Raw genomic sequence first — 17,354 nt, forward strand, 5'->3', positions numbered from 1 at the left:
AACAGTCCATACACTTTTAAAAGCTGCCAATAAAAGTCAAGAGACAAAAGCTATTGTCATAGAAGAGGTATATTTTCTCAAAAGCAGCCCTAGAATGTGATACTTATCAAATACAGTAGAGTTTGAAATAATTGACTTGCATTATCTGGATGAACTGACTTGCCAAAGGATGTCCTCTTTATTTTATTTTGGGGTATTTGGGGCTCTTTCGGGTCAAATTTTGCCCTATTCAAATGATCCTACTTGCTTCCTCTCTAACAGTCTCGTGGATTTCTCACTGCTTGCTAAATCTTTCCATCTGGGCTTAAGGTACAAGTGAGAAATAGTAAAATGTAGGGTAAGTCACATGGGAGGAAGCCTTATTTTTCCTCCTTGAGCAAAGCTCCTTTTGGAACTAGCCTGATATTTTCCTTAAAAAATTCATTGCTTTTGAATTGAGAATTCCAGCATCATCTCTAATCTTCCTAAGTCACCTCTAACTAGCCAGGAGGCAACTACCTGTATTTCTCCTGGCCCCTCTGGATCACACTTGCCTATGCAGAAAGATCTTTCTTGAAAAGGGAAATGGATAGCTTTCATTGTTAGTGACCCTGCTGTTTACTTTCTGAATGTAGACTGGACACTGTCAGATACTTACAAAGCCCCCAAACTCAACACTTGCAGGGCTGGAGTTTCTCCTGAATTAAACCTATAACAACAAGTGTTTCTTAAATGTGTGCGTTTTTAAAGTTTTAATATGTCATTGTAAACCCAATAGCCACATAATTAAATGTTCACCTTTGTAACAAACTGGCATTGAAAGCAGAAAGAGTATGGATCAGGTCAAAGTTATAACCCAATAATCAGGATAAAGTTTTTCTGTTTCACCCATTAATTTTACAAGTAGCAGATGTTTTTTATCTTAACATTTACTCCATGTTTTTCTTGGACATGATTTATTGCTCATCCCAAGATGACTGCTTTAGTAAACTAAATATTAGTACCATATGTGAATGTTAGCACATTATAATTAATTACAAATGGTGATCCTTCTGTTGACCTTATTTTCCACCTTACATGCAGATAATTGAATCTGACTGTTCCAGCAAGTATCAGTGAATAAATTAACATAAGACCAGTTAAAATACTTATTTCCAATACTGATATAGGATAATACTGCTTCTTACTGGAAATCAGTTGTATTACTAGACAGAATCCAGGAGCTTGAATGGGGGTAGGAAAGGAGAATTGAGCAAATTCTAAATTCTGCTAAGGTCTTCAAACATTAAGATTTGTATCTGGGAGGCAACCAGCCCTATAGATCTGTATTGTAAAGTCCCTGCCTTTATATAACCTAAAATAATCATAGAATCATAGAATATCAGGGTTGGAAGGGACCTCAGGAGGTCATCTAGTCCAACCCCCTGCTCAAAGCAGGACTAATCCCCAGACAGATTTTTACCCCAGTTGGTTATTATCTTAGTCGTGTCCACAAAAAAGCGTATAGCAATTTTTAAGTGTCATAGAGCCTGACTGTGCAATACCCATCCCTGTTGTTCAGCACTAGCTCTTGCTTACTCCCATGAGGTCAATACGATTACTCGCTTAAATACTCACCAACAGCCAATGCAAGGGTTGCATAGCTAGTCACATGATCTCAATCCCCTTTATACTTAAGCACTGATATAAAAGAGGTCCTCACTTGAAGGGTCTGAGTGTTACCCAGTATGTACAGCCACAGAGGAACACAGGAATTGCTATAACAATGACTAGTAGCCAGTGTAGTTCTGTATCTTGTTTCTTACAGTGGTTAGAACTAGATGCATCGAGGGAAGGTATAAGAAATCCCAGAGTGGACAATTAAAGAATAGCCTGCTTATAGGAAAGTTTCTTCCTTAACCCCAGTCAGTTAGTGGTTGGCTTAAGCAAGATAATTTATATCCTGTATTATTTTTATCCTATCTAATGTGGCTGTGGATCATCTTATTATTCATATAAATGAATCATCGTTTTTTAAATCCTGCTATGCACTTGGACTCAGTGATATGTTGTGACAGTGAATTCCACAGGATGGATAATATATACATTGGGTAACAAAGTCTACCATTTTTAAATTTTTGCTCTCATTTTCATTGAGTATCCCTTTGCTTTTATATTATAAAAGGGAGTAAATAGGAGATCCTCATTTACCTTCTCTGTACCAGTCATAATTTATGTCTTTGTTTAGTTTAGAATATCTGGCAATCTCAGTCTTTTCAAATTCTCCTCAAACTAAAGTCTTTCTAGAGATGGTCTGATCCGTAGCATTATTTTATATTTGTATAGTTTAAATGTTTTTAAAGAATCTATACAATAAACTACATCATTGTAATTTTATTTCTTTATAAAGTTATTCAGTTATTCAAACTGATCTTTGTAGACTAGGCTCTTACTGAAATCCTGCTTGAAGAAAGTCTTTTCCTGGGGCTCTTATAATTTAGCCCTGGGGCTGGGTAAGCAGTATTCCATAGCAGTTTGCTACCAAATGCCTGCGCTTCTCTGATAAGTTGATTGATAAGGCTATTATCAATAGTCCCCAAAAATTATGAATGTAGGTATCAGTGTCAGTTTTTTATACCTATACAATCAAAGAATTTAAAACCATTTGAAGTCAAAATGCCAAGTGGCATTTACTCTGCAATACAAATTAAGTGCCTATAAGTTGAACATGTACTTCTGAAACAGTATTTCTGGTTATAAATTTAAGGTTAGATTGAGCCTTTAGTTGTAAAGCAGAAGTAACAGCTCAGCTCTTCTGGCTGTCACACTGGGGTAGAGGCAAGGCTCCGTCCACTGTTCAGACACTTCTCACCCACTTGGTCAATGGGGTAGGGTACCGGGGTGCTGAGTACCTGGGTCAGGATGCAGAGAAAGCTAATGTGGCTATGAAAGGGAGTGGAGGTGCATGACTGTATGAGAATGGGTGTCAGAATCTGGCCTTTAGTTTGTTACATTTGTGATTTCTCTCCCACACCCTGCCCCACTCTCCATTTAGGTATGAAGAAAAAGCCACAAAAGACCTGGAACGATACAACAGACAAACCAAGAAAGCTGTGGAGCAGAGAATACAGAGCTCAACAAAAGAGACAGAAAAAAGATACAAGCCCAAACTGAAGACTTCTCTCTCTGACCAGCAGAAACTTGACAAACTTTTTCAGTCTCAAATTGAAAAGAAACAGAGACATAACCAAGCTCTGAAAATTGTACAGGTGCCTTTTTCTATGAGTTCTTTCAAACGTAAACTTCAGAGGCTTGAGAAGACAAATTTTGATAAAAACGAGTCTTGCCTGATCTGTCACCTGAGTTTTCCTGATGCATGGATAATTGCTTCTGGAAAAAAAATCATGTTGCTAAATCCGTATAGAGTGGAAGAAGCCCTACTTTATAAAAAACTACTGGAGCAACACAAACTTCCTGTAGAGAAACTGGACAAGCCAATTGTATTAACAGACAGGTATAGTAGTGTGGAGCAAGGGTGTTGTCGTGGGTTTTTTTGTTTTGTTTTGTTTGGGGGACTTTTTTGTTTGTTTTTTGTGGTTGATTTTGTTTTTTTAAGTATCACATAGGAATTATCTACTGTAAACACTGTGGAGGCCTTAGGCACAATTTTTTTTTTTAAGTGGTGGTCCCTCACTCAAGATGCACAAGAGCTCCATGGACCTGAGACCAGAAGACTTATTAGCAGTGTCCATAGGTCTGTGCCTGTGTCTCCTTGTGTTCCAAACCGAGGGCATAGAGGGTGATGCGGATTTCCTGCCTCTTCAGTTGCTTTTTACCCTCCATAGTCCACGGAACCCCTCCACTGTCCACATATTTACTAGCATTCCTGCTTAACTTTTTACAGAAAATTTTGAAAATTTTTACCTTTATCTAGTTAGTTAGTGGTAGTATTTAGTTAGCTAGTGTTAGTAGAGGTTTTGGGGGCATTCCTCCACCCCAATATTCCCACCATTTGGAGTACTTGGTATGTTTAAGATCCCTGGCTTCAAGAGCTATGTGGCCTGTCCCCAGCTCTTCCCAGTTAGTGACTTCCATGACACTTGTTTCTATTGCCTGGGGAGATCAACATCCCCTCCAGGTTGCAATATTTGGCATTCCTTTCCCCTCTGAACCTGGCAATCTTGAAAGTTCCAGCTCAGAAAATCCCTGCTGGATTGCTCAATGAGGCCCCAGGCCAGTCCCGAGTCATCAGACTCCCTGTTCATTGGTTGTAGATGCTGAGAAGTGCCCCTCTGAGTACAGTACTCCCCTGTTCTGGATCATGAGAGGACAGAGCTAAGGACCTTAACAGGCACAGTAGATGGGAGGAGATTAAGAGCACTCTCATAAAAAGGAGAAATCCCCTCCCTAGTCCTCATCTAAGAGGACTTCTTCCTCTGCACCCTCCCAATCTGGTCAGACTCTGCATCCTGTTACAGTTGTGTCAGGATCTCAAGGGGAGCACAGGTCTGGCTCGTAGTATGGAGAGCCAAGAGTACTTTGAAACCGCTGACCCCTGAAGGGGTGGGACCACCTCCAGTACCAGTAAGCAAAAAAAAGGGAACGATGCTGCCCACACCAACAGCACCCTCCCTCATCAAAAAAAGGGATTTGGTGATGCCAGTATTCACCACCTGACCTTAATCAGCACCACTGGCTCTGTCATGAGGTAGATACAGACCACACAACTCAAAGAACTCCAGTTACTGTAAGGTAAGTAACATTTCTTTTTAAATCTACTGGGAAATGTTACTTTTACATTTACACCATGTTTTAAAATTAGAAAGAGACCTAGTCCTGCTCATATTGAAGTTAGTAGGAATTTTGTCATTGATTTTAGGGTTGTGAAGTGAGGGCCAGATACTTCTTAAAATAAATTATTTTATTCATCACCCAGAGCTTTGCTAAATACTCCCTATTTCCACAGCTCCTCACCAACTTCTATTGGTTGTGGAGCAGGCAAGGTCTAATGTTAATTTCTAACCATCTAGATTTTGGGGTTCTTTTAGAAAAAATATATAGAATGTAAGAGAATTAGTATCCTTATCAGCATACCTTAACAGTTTCTACATGTTATAATATTTCGATTTTATTTAATTGGATCATTCTTGCCAGCTACCAGAGGGGTAGCCGGTTAGTCTGAATCTGTAAAAAGCAACAGAGGGTCCTGTGGCACCTTTAAGACTAACAGAAGTATTGGGAGCATAAGCTTTCGTGGGTAAGAACCTCACTTCTTCAGATGCAAGTGAATCTTGCATCTGAAGAAGTGAGGTTCTTACCCACGAAAGCTTATGCTCCCAATACTTCTGTTAGTCTTAAAGGTGCCACAGGACCCTCTGTTGCTTCTTGCCAGCTAGTTTTTATAACAGCTTTATTATCTAGCAATTTTAATTTTAAATCATGATGCTTTTTTCTTGGAATAATAGGAATATGCTTTTGATTTAGGTAATTTATTGTTAGCATATCAGTTACAAAAAATAAAACACAGGTCTTTGGGATATAAAAAGAAAATTGTCACACTCAAGTCTGTCTTTTTCAAGCTGATTTGACCTGGAGTTTTTATGGTACTTCTGTTTTCCAAAAAGTCTAATGTTGCCCCTTTACAAATAAAAATCCATTTATCCCTGGATTTTTTCATATGTACATATAATTTTAAAAATGGCTAATAGATTATACTACTTGGTTAACAGCTTGTAATCCTGGAATTGTCATGCTGGTAGTAAATATATTACTGTTCACTCAGTCTCTCTGTTTATTATAGTTTCTTTGTTATTTTAAGCCTTGTGAAATTATTGTTTGCTTGTTTGTTTTTCAGTTTGTTCAGCGGATCTCATTATATGGATTCTCTCTACAATATGACAAAGGATTGCCAAAAATTAAATGGATCAATTTACTTGTCGGATCCAAGGCTTATAGCAAATGGTTTTAAGATAAAAATGATACCAGGTATGATGTAGTTTTTATTTTATTTTATTTTGAATCTACTGAAACTTTTTTATTTCACAGTTGAAATGACTACATATATGATATATTATAAATCTATATTTCCTCACCAATCAAGCCATCTGTACCCTCAGTTCCTCAGCATTCAAAGATATTCCTATCTGGCTAAGAGCATCATCTCTGTCACTCAGAGCATGGGGAAATGGAAAATGATGGCTGGCTAGTGTGGAGGTAGAGCAGAGCTTCCAACAAACATTTTGTCAGGGATAAAACCCAGGTCTCCTAATTCTCAGTCCTGTGCTCTGACCACTGGCCCAAGCTGCAAATGAATGTTGATAAATCTACCACTTGTGATGTAGGAAGCACTCATTATATGTTTTGCAGATGACTTTGTTACACCCATGCTCTGCCTTGATGATGTTGACCCACATCATAACACATCAGATTTATTTTCATAAAAGCCTTTCCTGTATTGAAGCCATTGTCGTAGACTGGAATCATAATTCATGGATATCCCTGTGCATTGCAGCTGAATAAGGACAGAGTTGTTTTTGTTTTCTTTGAAATGTGAAGCTTTCCTTATTGGCACACTTGCTAAACTAACCAGGCCTTTGAAAGGCAGGAACGGTTCCTCTTTTGTTCTCTGTAGGCCTGATCTATATCCCACTGGCATCAATAAAAAAACTTCAGTTGACTTCAATGGGAGCTGGATCAGATGTTGTGAAAGAGTCTTTTGCAAGCAGTTCTTTGCCACAGGAAACAATAGAAAACCTTTAAATTTTTGCATAAGAAAAAAATAAAGGAAATATCTGTGGTGGGCTTTGTATATCCTCAACATCTCAGCAGCTCAAGGAAGGCCCCAGAATCCATGCCCTTTTCCTGCCTCGCTGTTCTTTGATCTTCTGGAATGGAAGTCAATGTTTTGGTGGGACTTCCTTAAAACAGGCAGCCTTTCCTAGTGCTTACCATTCCCACCTCCAACATATATAGAGTTCAGTAGCTCTTTGCTTGCTCCTGCAGCCAGTAGCTCAGATGCCTCCTGCTTTGCTGTGCAATGGATTGGGGACAAGCTGGAGGTCCAGCAAGGCAGTTTTAAGATTTGAACACTGATCTGCGTTTGCTTCAGGATCATCATCATACTTTTTGCTAGCACTCAGTTTGGAGTCAATAGCAGGGCTGTTTTAGAACCCCCATCAGTCTGCTTTCCAATAGAATCTATATCATACCAAACCTTTCTCGTTTATTACCTTAATAGCCCAGAAGTAGAGAGTTGGTATACTTTTACACTGGATGATTTATAGCCATCCCGCCATCAGTGGAAATCCAAAGACAGGCTTCTCCGAGGCAAATCAATAGCAGACATTTCCCATATCATAGAGCCCAAGGAGGCTACAACCTATCCTGGAAAATGATCCCTCACTCTCACAGACCTTGGGAGGCAGGCCAGTCCTCGCTTACAGACAACCCCCCAACCTGAAGCAAATACTCACCAGCAACTACACACCACACCACAGAAACACCAACCCAGAAACCTATCCCTGTAGCAAGCCTCGTTGCCTACTCTGTCCCCATATCTACTCTGGCAACAGCATCAGAGGACCCAACCACATCAGCCACACCATCAAGGGCTCATTCACCTGCACATCCACTAATGTTATATATGCCATCATGTGCCAGCAATGCCCCTCTGCCATGTACATTGGCCAAACTGGACAGTCCCTCCGCAAAAGAATAAATGGACACAAATCGGACATCAGGAATGGTAACATACATAAGCCAGTAAGTGAACACTTCAATCTCCCTGGTCATTCTATTACAGATTTAAAAGTCACTATCATTGAACAAAAAAACTTCAGAAACAGACTTCAAAGAGAAACAGCAGAACTAAAATTCATTTGCAAATTCAACACCATTAATCTGGGCTTGAATAGGGACTGGGAGTGGCTGGCTCATTGCAGAAGCAGCTTTTCCTCTCCTGGAATTGACACCTCCTCATCTATTATTGGGAGTGGACTACATCCACCCTGATTGAATTGGCCCTGTCAACACTGGTTCTCCACTTGCGAAGTAACTCCCTGCTCTCCATGTGTCAGTATATAATGCCTGCATCTGTAACTTTCACTCTATGCATCCGAAGAAGTGAGGTTTTTACTCATGAAAGCTTATGCCCAAATAAATCTGTTAGCCTTTAAGGTGCCACCAGACTCCTTGTTGTTTTTGTAGATACAGACTAACACGGCTACCCCCGATACAAGGAGGCTAGTTTCTTAGGGTGTGATGCCTAGATGGCAATTCACTTGATCCAGGGCAGAGATTTACTATAGGAGCTGTTGGAAATGCTGTAGCTTCATGTGTTACCACATCACGCCTATGTAGAGTGATGACAGATGTAGTGTAACATATGGAAACCTTCAAGGATAGGTCCAAAAAAGATGCTGGAGCAAGTCATTAGTGAAAGGCCAATTACTGGTATGTTCTGTCCCTCCAGGAGAACACTATTCTTCCTTTTGGGCCACATATACCTGAACAGAGAATGCTGGCAAACTGGTTAAATCAATAGGCAATACGTCAATAACAACAAGTACATGGAATTTTATCCAGAACATTCTTTAGCAGATCCCAACCCAGTGGCTTCTTCCTGCAAAAGGGGCCAGTTCCTCATTTGCTCCTTTTTCGTAGTTGTTTGTGCTTGCCTCCCAGATACAGAATGCTTATTAGTGGTTCCTTCAGGTTTGCCAGGGTCCATTTCCATTGCAAGCACTCATGAAAGCTACTTTTCAGATATGCATGCAAGCTTGGTGTCAACTTAATTACTGGCCCTCTCTAGCTCACCTTTCTCATGACTCACTTCAACTGCAAGGTAGTGAGTTGGGATTATTTTATTTATAGATATAGATATTTTTTATTCTCTAGATAAAATTGTCTGCAGACCAACACTAGACTAGTCCATTTTGGAATACTGAGAACTCTAAACAATCAATTTGTTTCCCCTGAAACTTCCCATTATAAGACCCTGTTTTCAATTGCTTATAACTTTGCCAAACTTTAACCATCCAACTCTTAATCAGAAAAAATGTGAATGATAATTGGGAATCATTTAAGAATACTTTACTAGATGCCCAGAAAGCCACAATCGAGGAAGAAGGCCCAACTGGTTAAAAAAACAGCCTGGTTTACAGGGAAAGCGAAGGCAGCTGTAAAATAATAATAATAAAAAACAACAAATAGAAGAAAGGGGAAGTTGATGGTAATGAAAAGTTAGTAATTGTAGATAATTGACAAGGGACCGTGAGTTCCCATTGTGACGCTGGGGACAAAATAGGTAATGCAATCCTTGGATGCAGAAACGGGAATCTCAAGCAGGAATAGAGGTTATTTTATCTCTATATTTGGCACTGGTGCAATTCCTGCTGGACTATGTCCATTTCTGGTGCCCACAATTCAAGAAGGATGTTGTTAAACTGGAGAGGGTTCAGAGACAAGCCGTGAGAATGACTAAAAAATTAGAAAACATGCCATATAGTGGTAGACTCAAGGAGCTCAATCTGTTTATCTTAACAAAGAGGTGGTTAATGGGTGACTTGATTACAGTTTGTAAGTATCTACATTGGGAACAAATATTTAATAACGGGCTCTTAATCTAGTAGAGAAAGGTATAACACTATCCAATGGATGGAAGTTGAAGGTAGACAAGTTCAGACTGGAAATAAGGCATACATTTTTAATTATAAGAATAATTAACCATTGGACCAATTTACTAAGGATTGTGGGGGATTCTCCATCAGTGACTATTTTAAAATCAAGATTGGATATTTTTCTGAAAAGATATGCTCTCAGAATTATTTTGGGGTAGTCCTATGGCCTACATTCCTTTCTGGCTTTAGAATATATGCAAGCTGAAATTTTCCATGCCAGATGTCTGCCTCAAGCTGAATTGTTTTGGAAAATGGTCAGTTAAAATGGTTTAGTTGGTTCCAAGAATCAAGCGAGGGGAAAATTCATTTTTATTTTTTTTCCTACAGACAACAGCCTCCTTCACTACACAGCCCTTATTCATCCCCAGAGAAGTTCCAGTCTGTGCACTGAATGAGGCAGGGGTCCTGTGGAAAAAATAGGATGTGCTCATGTAATTAAAGACTGTGTCAAAATGCATAAACAGAAGGAAGCCAAATTAAGGTAGCACAGGCAGCCTTAGCTTGTGAGGGCTTGACTTTGCAGCCATAATGTCCTTTTTAATGTAAGTTGAATGTGTTATTTTATATATTTGGTTGGTTTAGCATGAGATTGTCCTTCTATTTCTTTATTTTAGCACAGAATGCCATATCAATAATAGCATTTGCACAATAGCTGGTAGTCCATCTTTTCTTCAGTCCGAGCCTCAGATAGCAGTGATTGTTCTCTCAGCTTTGAAAGTGTTTGCCTGAGAAAGGTGTGGCTTATTCAGCAAATATGATTGGAGTATATTCAGTTATTAGATCAGAAAGTTCTATATTATAAATTGGATATTGGAAGATTGCTGAAACCAATTACACACTAAGTCAAAATATTGCAGGGACAAAAATATAGTTAATTTCCTACATGCAAAATTAAGTCAATATATCTCTCATTCCTCCCACCCCCCCCCCCCCACCCCACCTCAATAGATATCCAGTCACATCAGGAAGGTGTACACTTACCTTGTAGAAAAAAATATTTCCCACCCCTCCATTAATTCTGTTTGCAAGCTAGCTGTCTCATAAGCCTTACTAGCCAGAGTTTACAATGTGACATCTGTGATGCAGCTTCCTAGCTCTCAAAGGTACCATTCAGGCAGTTTTAGTTACATGTCTAGCCAGACTCTGTGGCAAGGGACTGGGTATCTCTCACCTAGTAGCAAAGATGATATGCTTGCATAGGAGGGTGGTATTGTGTTATGAAATGGGGGGTGTCAGGACCAACAAGGGCAAAGATGTTAATTAAACTTTTGTTTATTGTTACAACAGTAATGAGTGGTTGGGAGTTTTATGTTACTTTATCATTGGCTTACTCTTATTGTAATGACTACCATTCACAGTCTTTGTAACCTTTCATCAAGGGTGCAGAAAGGAAAAACAGCTGTAGCATTTGAAATGTAAAGCATTAAATAAGGCTTTCAGTTTAACAATATTCCATAGCTCCTTCTCCCTTTTGCCTGTATAAAGTATTTTATAGAGAACCCCCCCTTTGATGGATTGTGTCCTTCAGGGCCGGCTCCAAGGTTTTTGTCGCCCCAAGCAGCCCCCACCCCCGCAAAAAAAAAAAAAAAAAAAGCCGCAATCGCGATCTGCGGCACTTCGGCGGGAGGTCCTTCGCTCCAAGCGGGAGTGAGGGACCCACTGCCGAATTGCCGCCGAAGAGCCGGACTTGCCGTCCCAAGCACCTGCTTGGTAAGCTGGTGCCTGGAGCCGGCCCTGGTGTCCTTTTTTGGGGGAAAGAGAAAGTTAGTTGAAGTGGGCTGGAGCTGCTGTTGTTGAAGTCTGATCCTGTTTACAGTAAGACTAAACAAATACACACAAAAGGGGAGAGAAAAGAATAGCAAAGATAGAAAATGCAGCTTCCGTCTTTTGTGCTGAGTCTCACTTCCAGCTTCCCTGCTGAAGAAACACGAGCACAGTGTACATGGTTTTGTCAGCCACTATAAGAGCTGGCAAACTTGTACCACTGTCAGGCTGTTTTAAGGCATTGCTTTTAGCTGCCTCTCTGATCAGACACATAACAGTGTTGCAAAAGATGGAATTGTCTTAGCTGTCTAAGCCAGACTCTTTTGAGACAGAAGACAAAAGGAGCTAGGGAAGAGAAAATATAAGATGGGGAAGGAATATGACACAAGGGAGGGAGGGAGAGCAGAAACCCAAGTCTCACGTTCAAAGTGATGGGCAGGATTTAGCCGAAGCCAGTGAAAGTGGGAATGTCGTTGGTTCTCTCTCTGTCTGGCTCAGTCTGGGCATGACATCTCTCAGGATCAGGATGATGAAGTCCAAGGATGTCATGATGGATCCTGGGGTCTCAGGAGACTGTGGAGGTGCCAGCGATGATAGTTAAGCTTGCTCCTTTCAGCATGCACAACCTCTCACTACCATTTAGTGATCACCAGATAATGTGCAAAAACGGGATGGCAACCTCATTCGATTAAATATTAACACATTTCTGTGATTTCAGCTGTAAACATTTCCTCCCATGTATAGACTCTTTCAATTTGTTGTTATATTAACTTGTGACTTTATCAGGAGCCTTAAAGACCCCTCTTCACTGTTCTTTTAACTTAGGCTGTGTCACTGGGGTGCTTCAGTGTAGACACTATAGCGATGGGAGGGGGTCTCCCCTCATTATATTTAATCTACCTCCCCAATAGGCAGTAGCTAGGTGTAACAGGGCATAGTAGGGCCCCCCTTGGTCCTGGCTCAACAATCACTGGTGCAGTTTATTTACAGCATGCAATCCCACCACCTTCTCACCATCTACAGCTTGGGGGTTTGAGCCTTAAGGACTTCTCAATCTCTGCAGCCAGGAGGAAAGCGCTACCGCTCTCCTTCCATTCTCTGGCTTCCCCCCTTTCTTCCTGCCCCTGAGGCTTTTATGCAGCCCCAGGCTGATTAGACTGGCAGCTGTTTGCCCTTTGCCAATCAGGCACATGTTTCTCTAGGCAGCTCCAATCTAACTCCCTTAATTGGAGCTGGCATGACAGAGGGCTGGCTCAGGAGTTCCAGCCCAGCACCCCATCACACAGGGTTAACTGAAAAATTCTTCAGTCAACCTGTCCCTGGCTACACTAGAGGTTAGGTTGGCATAGCTAAGTGTCTCCAGGGTATGGATTTTTCACACCGCTGAGAGACATAGCTATGTCAATGTAAGTTTTCAGTGTAGACCAGGCCTTATTCTAGTTTGTACCAGTCTAATGTTATGTCTGCACTTGGAGCTGGAAGTTGTCATTTCTAGCTTGAGGAGACATACTCTATCTCTAATCGAACTAGTGTGCTAAAAAAGTGTAGCTGCTGTGGTGGGAGGGGCTAGCCATGCTGAGTACATAGCTGTCCAGGATGCTGTGTATGTACTCGGGGCAGCTAGCCCCTCCTGCCGCTTGCGCCTTCCCAACTATATTGTGGTTTTAGCACGTTAGCTCGATCAGAGAATGTTGCCTTGAGTTGCACATTATGCCTTCAGCTCAAAGTATAGACATACCCTATGTCTCCATCTTCTGCTGACTTTCAGAAACAAGTCCAACTCAGCCTGTTACATAAAATTATGTTACATGGGACAACTTAGAGTAAAACAATGAATTGGATTGGTTTTCATTATGAATGCTCTTCCCGTTTCCCCATTCAATGCCTGTTTCTCAAACTCAGTGGGCACAGGGGAATGGATTGAGATTGTCATGAACGCTCTTCCTTTGTGAGTCTGAAATAGATACTAGCAAGAGTAAGGTTTGTGCCATTTTTAGGGGATTTGTTGAGTGCAAAATGAGGTGAGCAGAGGTTGAGCCCTAAAGAAAAGAGAAGTTTATGTTGGGATGGAAGGAGGGTGCTTGGGTGGGATTAATTTGATAGTAGGGAGGATGTCTGGATTTGTTTAAAGGTTTGGATTCCCATGGTGTAGGGAGTTGAGTTTTTTTGCTGGGGAGTAGTTGGTTACATTAATAAGATTGTCTTTGCCCTGGAGGTCCCTATTCAGGTGTCCAGTTGCAGTAGTGGCAACCCCTTGATGGATGTGGAGGGCCCTGTGGAAAGGTTCACTTGTGAGGACTTGGGTTCTTCAATCTCTGTGGTAGTGGAATTCAATGGAAAGACTGCTTTTGGATCTGTCCCAAAGAATTGAGTTTGAGTTGGACGGATGTTTAAACCATTTGCATAGCAACTAGCATCAACACACTGTTCATAAAAGCAAATTGTAGATGCTGAAATCATTACATATTCAACTTTAATTTAATTTGTTTTAATAAAAGCTATGGGATTAAAATGCCTGCCCAAAGAGGAAATACTGTAAAGTGGTGTAAGCATTTAAACAGTTCTAACCAGGATTTGAACTCAAGTAAACTGTGGCACATGTGGTGTGAAAAGGCACTCGTGACACATGATTAATATGAAACCCAGGAGGAGGTCATGCTATTCATTCCAAGGAAGCAAAATTAATTGTCTTAACTGTATTGAATTCTAATGACTAGTTTACTAAGCGTTTTTACATCAGTTTTATTTTCATTGGGCTTATTCTGGGATATAAATCAAAACAGCGTGTAACGTAAATGTTATTTACTGATATCAGGAATACTAATTATTTTCTTTTCTTATTTCCAGGATATTCAGCTACAGAAAACCAGCTGGAAATAGAAGGAATGGCTAATTGTCTGCCATTCTATGGTGTATCAGATTTAAAAGAAATTCTGAATGCCGTGATAAACAAAAATGCAAAGGAAGTATATGAGTGTAGACCTCTCAAAGTGATAAACTACTTGGAGGTAAGAAATAGCAGGTTTGCTTCCAGGTATTGGTCATCTTATTTTTAAATAAACTGCTGAAGCCATTTTAAAGTCTCTCTAGCTTTTGGCATTAATTAAATGCAGTTCTATTCTGATGAGAGACTCCTGATAATGAACAAGAAACAATAAAATCCAACAGACTGTCTCTCAGTTGAATTGGCTGTGCGTTGCTAAAAGAAGTAAGAACACGTTGGTCACCTCAGTCACCAGATATGACTCTGAATATGCTCAGGAAGCATATTTCAGTAAGAAGGTACTCTTTTTATGTTGGCAGTTTTCAAAGAAGAAATGCAGTTTGAATAAATGAACTGTGACCTGATAAGACGACATATAGAAAACACTATAAAGAGGCTGTTCTCCAGGTTACAGCACAGTCATCATAAAATTGTTTACAATTTCCAGAAAGTGGTTGGTTCCTTTTTATGTATCACAGCAAAAAATTCTTAACTCCTGTCAAGCTGTCTGGAGTGGCTCAAACGTGGGTGCCAACCTCAGGGCAGATTGTTACAAACCAGGGCACAAACCCCAAACTGGTTGTGTGTTCTATAATTAGACTTTGCCAACCAAGTATCAAGTGTGGACTCCTGAAGCACTATAGCAGCCTTAATATGGAGTCACAGACAGTCCCCTTGGGCACCCAGACAATAGACAGATAGTGCCTTACACCAAAAATCACAACATTATTCAGGTTACTCCCAGTCCCAAATGACCAGTTACATACCCAGGTCAATTGTACCTTAGATCTCTCACCAAAGACAACGCTTGCAGCCAATCTTGTAATAAACTAACTATTGGTTTATTAACTAGAAAAAAGAAATTAGAGCTATTTACAAGGTTAAAGCAGGTGAACATACACACACAAATGAGTTACAGTCTTAGGTTTCAAAAAGTAATGGAAGCTGCTGTAATGCGCAAGCTCTATATGTCCTTTAGGATTAACCCAAGCTAAGCAGCTTGGGGATTCCTTGCTTATACTTAGAAATATTGCCCTCTCCAAATGCCAAACAGCATAGTGATACAGATTCTTCTGGTAAGGGATTTTTATTCCCTCCCCTCCCCCCCCCAAAGTTCTAACTATGATGGAAGGGAGGTTTGTGTATGTCCCCTCTTCAAGGGTGTGTGGGGGGGCGGGGGAGCAATCAACAAAGTCTTTTGTCTGCTGATGTTCCACAATGGTTTGTCTGGTGTCTATGGGCCTTCTTTTGTTGGGCAGGAGATGACACTACTTATGGTAAACTAGTTTTTCACACTTGGTAATGCTTCTCTCCTGAATGTTGGGGTTTCCAATTTCATAGCATACACTTTTATAGTTACAAAGCAAACACTTAAATATTACCTTATAACACAAGATACAGATATTATAATGAAATTAATGTATGCAGCAACTCACAAGAATTTCATAAAGTCCAACAATAAACACTTCTCTATAAATCTAACACCTATTTTAACAATAGTAACACACAGGTGAGCCAGACCGATTTCCAGCTCTACATTTATCATTGTTCAGTGAGGCCTAGGGGCCTTGGGATGAGCTGGCACCGGGTCTGCCAGTGTCATAGCGCCACCATAACTAATCTGGTAATTATGAAATGATTTAAGGGATCAGTGTAGGGAAAGTAGACCTACATCTAAAGTTCACATAAATCATAGTGAGAGGCACACAGTTTTCAAACAATCTGAAAGTGCACAGCTTTCATACAAAAAATAAATAAAATTTCTACAATTCATGCAAAGAGAAAGTTGAGAGAGTAGAGATATAATAGAGGTAGATAAAATAATAATTAGTAAAAAGAATTTGGTAAAGAACTTTTCCTTTATTGCTAGCCACAAAATTGAATTATGCAAGTTTTAGTTGCATAAATTCAGGGATAATAGTCTTATCTTTTAAAAGTTAATCTGATACAAGGTAGCACTATAAAATTTATGGGGGGTTTTCCTCTCCACAGGGAGAAGCAGTACGTATGTCTCGGCAGCTACCCTTGTATATGTCAAAAGAGGATTTAGAAGACACAATTTACAGGATGAAGCAACAGCTTGGAAATGAAAATAAAGGCTGTGTTCATGGTCGTCCATTTTTTCAACACTTAACAGATATTCCAGAATTTAAGTAACAAGCACAAATCCAAGGAAGTTATTCAGTAAAGTAGAACATTTTGTTTGGGTTTGTATTTCTTCTCCTTAATTATGACCTGTACTCTGTATTGTCAGCCTGTTTTCTACAAAGTTTTTATACAACAACTTTTCACTGTCTTAAGTTCAATGTCTTTTGTTTTTTAAAGTTCAGCTGCTATTTGTAAACTGAAAATAAACTATGAATAATGTACAGAAATTTATTTGCTACAACTCATTGCTATTTTTTCCCCATTAAGAATTTAGTTAATAAATGTTTGCAACTATCATGGTGTTTTTTCAGTGCATGTTACATAGTTTTGCATGTAAAACATGTGCCTAACAACCTGTAGACCCCTTTAGTCTTACTTACTTAGTGGTATACCTCTTACCGAGGGTTAACTTACATTGCTTTCTACATTCCTCTGAATTTGATCTAAGTAATAGACACTCTGATTATCTTTCCCTGGTCTGAAGAAGAGTTCTGTGAAGCTCGAAAGCTTGTATCTTTTACCAATAGAACCTGGTCTAATAAAAGATATTACCTTGTCTACCTTGAGTCTTTAAACAATAAAGGAATATAAAAGAAACATAATGGGCCAGCTTCAGACCTGATCTCCACTGACTTCAGTGGAGTTGCATGAATTTGTCTGATTAAGATGAGAGAGAAAAATTTTCTGTAAATTTCTCTTAACTTGTTCATCATTATACATGATTCCCACCAATGGTCAGATTTTCAAACAGAGGCTGAAACTAAAGTATACATAAGTATACTTTTGCATTATGACTCCACAATGCAAACGCACCTATACTTGCA

The 17,354-nt window shown here is 39.8% G+C and overlaps 1 protein-coding gene across 12 annotated transcripts in view; it reads left to right on the forward strand.

Annotated features, from left to right (window-relative positions):
* The window catches only part of PMS1 (PMS1 homolog 1, mismatch repair system component), a 98,132-nt gene extending 81,044 nt beyond the window's left edge, over positions 1-17,088 (forward strand). For 10 of the 12 annotated variants that reach the window (XR_010591338.1, XM_005308035.5, XM_065560852.1 and 7 more), the window contains 4 exons: positions 3,014-3,472; positions 5,813-5,943; positions 14,247-14,407; positions 16,375-17,088. Coding sequence is in view for 9 of the 12 variants with exons in the window: in XM_005308035.5 (XP_005308092.2) it covers positions 3,014-3,472; positions 5,813-5,943; positions 14,247-14,407; positions 16,375-16,539 (916 nt within the window). In the remaining 3 variants the exon portion in view is untranslated. Of the gene's footprint in view, positions 1-3,013; positions 3,473-5,812; positions 5,944-9,962; positions 10,178-14,246; positions 14,408-16,374 lie in introns of all 12 variants that reach the window. The other 2 variants (XR_010591337.1, XR_010591336.1) reach the window with 1 other exon arrangement.
* The last annotated feature ends 266 nt before the right edge of the window (positions 17,089-17,354 follow it).

Source organism: Chrysemys picta, chromosome 11 (genome assembly GCF_011386835.1).
Source record: "Chrysemys picta bellii isolate R12L10 chromosome 11, ASM1138683v2, whole genome shotgun sequence".
Classification (NCBI taxonomy): Eukaryota; Metazoa; Chordata; order Testudines; family Emydidae; genus Chrysemys; species Chrysemys picta.